We start from the raw sequence: 8,827 nt of genomic DNA on the forward strand, positions 1-8,827 counted from the left end.
TATAACCTTTAGGTTGATCAACAAATACTTCTTCTTTGAGCTCACCATTCAAGAAGGCAGACTTGACGTCTAACTAATAGACTGCAATTTGCATTTGTGCGGCAAATGTTTCATTGTAGTCGATTCCAGGCTTTTGGGAAAAACCTTTAGCCACCAACCTTGCTTTGTGCTTATAGATTGAGTCATCTTCATTGTACTTTGTTTTATAAATCCATTTCAAGCCAACAACATCTTTACCATTGGGATGATCAACAATCTCCCATGTATTATGATGTAGGATTACTAGCCCCTCTTTCTTCTCATAATTATTTTTTTTTGTGCTAAGATTATTATTTTCAAATTAGAATTATTATTTATTAGGAATTTGAAATATTTATTAGGGTGAACTAGTATTACCCCCTACTAGATGAGCCAATTAGGATTTCCCCCCACTAGATGGGAAATTAGGGTCTCCCCCCTAAATACACACAAAAAAAATTCGGTCAACCCACTTTGACTTTTTTTTGTGTGTATTTAGGGGGGAGACCCTAATTTCCCATCTAGTGGGGGGTAATACTAGTTAACCCTATTTATTATTTTCTATTTAGAGTTTAATTAGCTTTAGAAGTGTAGGGTAGATATAGAAGTTTAGGTTTCTTGGTTTATAAGTATGGCTTATATATAAGGAGGCCATTGTAGTTTAGTTCAGAAATTAATTAAATTATCAATTATCAAATTATCAAATCTCCAAAACCTATTATATTTTTCTCCCTAAACTTCTACAATTATTCTATTCAATCTTCTCCCTCCTTAAATCTATTCCCTCCTTTGAAAATCTCCGCATCTTTTCTTCTAAATCTCTTTTTATTCCGCATCATATTATTTTTCCGAATGACATTGATTTCTTCATACATGGTTTTCTGTAATTTTTCATCTATTGCTGCTTCTTCATATTTTCCTGGTTCACAAGCAAGGAATGCAACATTACAAGATTTATAAATCTCTCTCACAGATCGTACCTTTATTGGTAGTGACTCAGAATCAAAACCAGAAGAACTAGAACTGCTTGAGCTGGCTGAAGTTGGAGTTCCTGGAAGTATTGGAGCGATTGGTTCTATATCTTCTTCAAAAACAAGTGGCAATTTGGTGTTCTGGTTGCCATCTTCCTACTTCCACGCATTTAACTCATCAAATATAACATCTCTGGAGATCACCAAGGCATTGATTTTTGGATTAAGCAACCTATAAGCTTTAGACTTGACACTGTAGCCAATGAAAATCAATCTCTCTCCTTTCTCATCAAACTTTTCCCTGTATTGAGAAGGAGTATGAGAATAAACAAGACAACCAAAAACCCTGAAAGTAGTGACTGTAGGTTTATGGTTGTGCCAAGCTTCATAGGGAGTCTTGTCCATAACTGCTTTTGTAGGTGCTCGGTTGAGGATGTATACAACTATGTTAACTGCTTTAGCCCATAAATTGTTAGGAAGGGCCTTTCCTTTGAGCATGCTACGTGCCATCTCCACAATAGTGCAATTTTTGCACTATGCCACACCATTTTGCTATGGTGTGTGCCTTACCGTTAACTCTCTTTTGATTCCATTGTCCTTGCAAAATTTCATAAACTCATTAGATGTAAATTCACTGCCACGGTCTGTTCGTAGCACCCAGCTTCAACTGATGGCCACTTTGTTTCTCAACAAGCGCCTTGAACTGCCAGAATTAAGAATATTTGAAAGGCTTCTTATTTCTGCTCAAGGAAATACACCCACATCATCTTGCTATAGTCATCAACAAAGAGAAAAAAGTAGCGCTTCTTATTGAAAGAGGGTGTTCTCATTGGCCCACATATATCATCAGCATGAACCAAGTGAAGTGGAGTTTTGGCTCTCCAAGATGTCGAAGCAAATGGAATTCTATGAAATTTCCCATAATTAAACACACCCTTCACAAACCTTTTCTTCATGTGCAATAGGAGGAAGGCCAATCACCATATTTTTCCTTTTGAGAAGTTGCAAGGCTCTATAATTTAGATGATCATACCTTAAATGCCATAACATAGATTCATCAATCTTATCAGCTTTAAGGGAATAAGACTAGACTGATGGCATAATCAAAGGAAAAACTTAATTGGATGACATTATAACTTTTTCTACCAACTGCATGTGTCTTTTGTCGAAGACCCTGCATTCATTATCATCAAAGTTAACTATATACCCTTTTTGAAGAAGCTACCCAACACTTAGCAAATTTTAAGTAAGCCCTGGAACATATATGTAAGATATCAAGAATAAATCTAGACTTGCCATCTTTCGATTTGACAAATATTGTACATTTGCCTTCAACATTCTGCAAATTCCATCACCAAGCTTTACCTGGGAGGTTACTTTTTCATCCAAACTGACAAAGCAATTTTTATCACCTGTCACTGTTCTAAAAATCGGTCTAGGCGGCCGCCTAGGCGATCTCTAGGTGCTAGGCGGTGCCCAACCGACTCGTCTGGGCCCTAGTAGTTTAAAAAATTGGTGGACCGACTATGCGGGTCTAGGCGAACCGATCAGGCGGGCTAGGTGGTCCAGTAAAGTTTTTTTTTTTTTTTTTTGAATGATTAAATGTCGAAAAATAAAGACCCGTGTAGGCTTAAGATTTGAATGAGTTTAAAAAACTTAAATATAATGTAAATTATATGACACTATAACAAAGAGTATGTTTTTATATGAAGTCAATATTATTCAATTATTATACATTTTTGTAATAAGTATATTTATTTTTTGAGTTATGGTAAATGATTTTCTTCATTTCTTGTAGTATATGTGTGTATTACTATATATATTAGGAAAAAACATGTTATAAATATTTAGTAGTCTGTATTACTGCCTAAAAGGCTTAGATTATTAAACCTTTTGACGCTGAGCGGTCTCCCACCGCATAGCTTTTTTTAGAACGCTGCCTTTCATATGATTACTACAACCACTATCCAAATACCAGAATCACGAGACTCCTATTGGGTATTCATGTAAGAATAAAATAATTGATCATGAGAATTATTATTTTCAGAGTAGTTGGCTTGGTTCCTATTCTTATAATAACAATCTTTCTGCATGTGATTCAATTTCTTGCACCTTTTACACTTATATCTGCAATCTTCATTGCATGCCCAATCTTTTTTTGCAAACATTGCAATAGGGAGATGAAGAAGAAGCTTTATGATACCTTTGGGAATTGTTCCCATTACCTTCTTTGTGAATTGTATCCCTAGTTGTAGTTTCCTTTGCTATTAAATTTTTTACCTTTTTGAAAATTTCCCTTTTGTTTGTCTTTTCCGGCCTCCTTTTTTCATGTGCTTAAAGAGAACCCATTAATTCAGAGAAAGACAACTTAGACAAATCTTTGGATTCTTCAATAGCTGCTACTACATGTTCAAACTTTGACGGTAAGATTCTTAGAATTTTTTCAACAATCTTTTGATCGGCAATGGTATCTCCATAACTCCTAATTTGATTTATAATTCCAGAAACTCTAGAGAAGAAAACTTGAATTTGTTCACTTTCTTTCATGAATAAATTGTCGAAATCTCGCCATAGCGATTGAAGTTTAACGGAGATTACCTTTTGCGAACCCTGGAATTCTACTTTCTTGGAAAAATAGATTTGCTTACCCCTTGTTGAATGAACAGAAGTGCTTTGGCGTCTTTCTTCTTGTTGTCTTTGTACTCCTTCTGTTCGGGTGTTCGTGCTTCAAGCTCCGTCGCATCAGCCGGTTCTTTATAGCCGTCTTCAACTAACTCCCACAAATCTTGTGTTATGAAAAGAGTTCTCATCTGTAGACTTAAAAAATCATAGCTTTCACCGTAGAAAATCGGAATCAAGGTTTGCAAGTAGTTGAAATTTGTAAATGCATAAGCGGTATTCATGGTATTGGTTTGGCCTAGGGTCGAAAAAAAATAGCTCTTGATACCAAATCTGTTAGAGCACCGGAAAGTAAGGGTGGAATTTGAGCCGAGGGCTCGGAGCTCGGCAATGGGCCATTGCTCTTTGTTTAAGCTCGGCTCGAAACTTGAATTTGTTCACTATATTGAATAAATTGTCGAAATCTCGCCATAAAATTGAAGTTTAACATGAGATTACCTTTTGCGACAAATGAATTCTACTTTCTTGGAAAATAAGGCTTGTTACTTCGTTTGAATGAACAAAGTAAAGATATTTATAGTTGTAAAATTGTACCGGCGGGTGGAGCTCGGTTTAGGCTTGGCTCTTCGCATTTAATGTTCTTTAAAGCTCTTCAACTAACTCCCACAAATCTTAGTATTATGAAAAGAGTTCTCATCTGTAGACTTCACCTTTAAAGCTACCGTTCCCGGAATTAAGGTTTGCCGAGTAGTTGAAATTGGTAAAGCTATTCGGCTTGTTTAGCTTTGAAAAAAAATTCCACCCCAAATCTTTACCGGAAAGACACAAGGAGGTTTAACTGTGAAAAGGGTTATAGCACGATAATATGTGGTGATGTAATGCAAGAATGAAAACAGAAAAACAGTATATACAAAGGACGAACTGGTACGAGAAAATAACTTTATTATTGAATTGTGAAGGGATTATGTTCACGTCCGTGACAAGCTTTATTTATCGCTTTCTGTATTCTATTCTCAGACTTAATACATTAGGAAACTACTTGCTGAATAAGAAACCACCGATTACTTCAAGAATTCTCTAGAAAGAGATAACCGACTAAACCTATTCTAGAATTTGCTAATTACTAAATTAGCTTTATTTCAACATCATGATGTTGAAGATGAGCAAAAGAGAAACATATCGTGCACCCACAGTGAACGGCTGGCTATAGTAGCACTCCTTCTGGAACAACCCTAAGAATTACAAAGAATCTCCGGGTATGTGTGGACTGCCACATAGCAACAAAATTAATATCCAAGATTGTTGGGAGGGAGATAATTGTAAGAGACGTTAGCAGATTTCACCATTTCAAGGATGGGAAATGCTCTTGTGGGGACGTACTACTGGTGAGTAGAAGTGAGATCCATGTCTCTGCGTTCTAACCCAGTGGCGCAGGAGCCTTTGCCTGGTATGCTGCAGAAAACCTCCCTTTGGTACAGCGCTTGAAGATGAGCAGGTGCAGAAACCTCCCCACGGTACTGGCGAGTTTGAAAAGTATGATACATTTCACAAAATTCAGCTCCAATGGCTCGTCAGCCTTCGGCTCATATGGTGCATAAAACCTACTGTTGGTACAAAGCTTGCAGATGAGCAAGTTCCATACTTCCATGGCATTCAAATGGGGACTATCTTGGGAGCTATTTTCCAAGCTTAACTGTCAACTTCTTTCCATGAATCATCATCAGGTTCAGCTCTCCTTGGGACAATAGTGACTTGTCAAAAATCTATAATCCTGCTCAGGAATCATAATATACGGTGCAATTGCAATAAGAGGAGTGCCCATTTGATTTAATATACCGAAGAGCAAACTGTGGTTGTTTATTATTTCTCAGCTGTCTACCAGTCAGGCTTGTATCCAGTATCCTCCCAAATATACATGATATGTCAGTATGATCACAATACGAACAGTCTTTATCTTAAAATGTACTTGTACATAACATGTATTTGGGATATAATGTGAGCATGTGTTATTTATTTGAAATGAATCAATAAAAAAAATACAGGATTAAATAAATTAGTTGTATCTTTAAAACCACTTTGAAAATGTTTTGGATTTCTTGTTGGGACGGGTTCGCATAACATGTCTTTGTTTTTCTCCTTTTCCTTTCTTTTTGGGAGAGGAATCCAGGCCCGTCGAAGTTCAATCCTGGTATTTATAGGCTTTATTTATTTGAAATGAATCAATGAAAAAAATTGGGTGTTGGATTATGGGTAATGATTACCCCCGATGGTTATCATTACACGAAGCAATTACATACCTCCTTTTGTAGGTCATAGGGAGTTGCTCATCTGCAACTGTGATAACCACTCTTGGACCCTCACCATCTAGGTAAAGATGAATAAACACAAGAAATTTAGACCAAACATCTGAATTACAAGCGCAAACAGTTGGTCTGTCACAACTCACTGCAATCAGCTAGCTACAACCAAGGTTAAGTTCTACAATTATCACAGCTCACAAACCTAAAAGTACTTGTATATCTCTTTTCTTGATCAATTTGATCAGATCAGGCAAACATTACATGTGGCAATGCTTAAGGTCCTGAGTCTGCTTCCTCTCCAGATCCACACATTTCTTTGACGGGAGAATTTAATTTACAGGTAAAGAGGCTACTTTACTGTAATACCCTAATGCAACCAGCAATTCAGACTGCGGAGTACAATGAATGTGGAGGTGTTCAGTAGAAAATTAACTTTGTGTCTGCTCCCTTTCCTGGTATGACAGCAGTTCCTCCTCATCCATATGTCTGATAAAATTTGCTAGACATTCATGTATCAGTTCTACCTCAGGGTGTGATTTATCTTCAACAAAGAATAAGTTTAGTCTCTTGTCAACTTCGATCCAGCTACAACCAGGGTTTTTCTTCAACCCTAGCTCTTTCATCTTTAGTCTAGTTTTGCGTACGTCACCCCATTTCCCAACAGAAGTGTACAGGTTGGATAGAACTATATAAGTGGTTGGATCATCAGGATCCTTCTTCATAAGCAATCTTGCTATTTCTTCTCCTAAGTATACATTCTTGTGCATATTGCACACAGAAAGCAACGTGCTAAGCAATCCAACATCTTCTTTAATGGCAGGATTACTTTGTAGGATACCATAAGCTTCACTCAGTCTTCCAGCACGCCCGAGAAGATCAACCAAGCATGAGTAATGTTCCAATGTGGGTTTAATCCCATACTTGTTTGTCATGACATTGAAATAATGACACCCGTGGTCCACCAGACCCCCGTGACTACATGCAGACATTACAGCAAGGAAAGTAACCCTATCTGGCTTTGCCTTGGACTGTTCCATCTTATGGAATATCTCCAAAGCTTCTAAAGCTTGACCATGTGACCCATAAGCTGTGATCATGGAAGTCCATGACACAAAGTCCCTTTCCGGTAACTGATCAAAAACACGATGAGCTTCAACCATAGCACCACATTTTGCATACATATCTAGTAGTGCACCCATAACAATCTCATTATTTTCCAGTCTATTTTCAATGACTAGGTAGTGAATTTCTCTACCCTGCTCTAGAGCTGCTAGTTGTGAACAAGCTGGTAAGACACTAGTGAATGTAACTGCGTCGGGCCTCACATTACCATCTTTCATGTCCCTGAAGATGTGCATAGCCTCAAAGTAACAACCTACCATCACATACCCTGAGATCATCACATTCCAAGCTACAACATGAGTCTTGGGCATACGTTTAAAGATATGTTCAGCCAAGTCAGCACTTCCACATTTGAAGTAAAGATCAATAAGTGCGCTATAGATGAAAATATCAGGTTCTATCCGGTTTCTTACAATGTACCCATGTATAAACTTCCCTTCTTGTAGATTAGCTGTTCTAGAACAAGCTGTTAACAAGCTACTTAGAGTAGTCGACTGTGGGTCTCACTCCTTCCTCGTTCATTCTCCGAAATAGCTTAACACATGAATAGCTATCACCTTTCAAACTGTACCCAGAGATCATGGAATTCCACGACACTACACCCTTTCTAGGAATCTGCTCGAAAACAGCTCTTGCCATATCCAAATAACCACATTTTCCATACATGTCAACAAGAACAGAGCTAATATATCCATCCAAAACAAATCCACTTCTCACCAGATCCTCATGAATTTTCCTCCCTCTATCCAACTCCGAAAGTTTAGTACACGCAGAAAAAACAGTCGTAAAAGTCACTGAATCAGGCTCAAACCCCAAACTCTTCATCCTTTCAAACATGTCCAATACTTTCTCAGGTTGCCCATCTTGATAATAACAAGATATCACAGTATTCCAAGCTGGCACATCTTTCTCAGGCATTTCATTGAACAAACAGATTGCCAAATCAAATAAATTGCATTTTGCATACATGCCCACAATAGTACTTACAACCACAACATCGAAATCGAACCCCGATTTAATAACTTGGGTATGAATCTTCTTCCCTTCTTGTGCATTACCCAATGCACTACATGCCTTTAAAACAATTGGGTAAGTAAAATTATCAGGTTTAAGGTATGGGAAAATTTTCAACTTGTCAAAGAGAGTTAAAGCTTCATTGTACATGTGGTGCTTAGTATAAGCTGATATAAGGCCGTTCCATAATGAAATATCATATGGGTTTTCTATAGTTTGAAAAACTAGCCGTGCAGATTCAAATAAATGGCAAGTGAAGTAAAAATTTATAAGTTGTTTGCACAAGGAAATGTTGTTTTGTAGGCCAAGTGTGACTATTTTTTGGTGCACAAGTTTTCCTTGTTTTAATGATTTTGAGGTGATGCATGTTTTTAACAAAAAAATTAGACTTTGTGTGTCCATCAAATTGCATCAAATCAATAAAATTGCCAATAGCTGAGTACATCGTTCTTCGTTGGTCATTTTCTCAATGTCCATGGGCTGTTGTGATACTGATGCTTGCTTGCTATAAACACACACGTGAAAAGATTGGGCGTACATTTGATTGCATTATATAGAAATAGAACAATTATGGGTGAAACATTGTTAGTAACTTATTAAGCTTATCTAGACTAAGTTAACAAACTCCATTTATCAAACTACAGCGACTAAATATGTTCCCTTTGGATCCTCTGATGAGAAATTCAAGTTGGATTCACAACGGAGAGACTTTTAAGCTTATTAAATTGACTATACTTAAAAAGAAAAATATATATCGTCAGTCCAAAAATTCCCACTACACGA

At 37.1% G+C, this 8,827-nt stretch overlaps 1 protein-coding gene and 1 long non-coding RNA gene across 2 annotated transcripts; both read right to left on the reverse strand.

Moving 5' to 3' along the window:
* Positions 1 to 895: 895 nt before the first annotated feature.
* On the reverse strand, positions 896 to 3,954 carry LOC147500130 (uncharacterized). The gene is made up of 2 exons (XR_015196203.1): positions 3,638 to 3,954; positions 896 to 2,022 (listed from the first exon to the last, which is right to left on the reverse strand). It is a non-coding gene; the product is annotated as an uncharacterized LOC147500130 (long non-coding RNA).
* A 1,986-nt stretch (positions 3,955 to 5,940) lies between these two features.
* Positions 5,941 to 8,446, reverse strand: LOC147500131 (pentatricopeptide repeat-containing protein At5g27110-like). The gene is given in 2 exon segments (XM_086561835.1): positions 5,941 to 7,521; positions 7,523 to 8,446. Coding segments are annotated over 2 exon segments (2,109 nt in total). The 3' UTR covers positions 5,941 to 6,336.
* Positions 8,447 to 8,827: the final 381 nt, after the last annotated feature.

The sequence above is a fragment of the Coptis chinensis genome, chromosome 5 (assembly GCF_015680905.1).
Source record: "Coptis chinensis isolate HL-2020 chromosome 5, ASM1568090v1, whole genome shotgun sequence".
NCBI classification, from domain to species: domain Eukaryota; kingdom Viridiplantae; phylum Streptophyta; class Magnoliopsida; order Ranunculales; family Ranunculaceae; genus Coptis; species Coptis chinensis.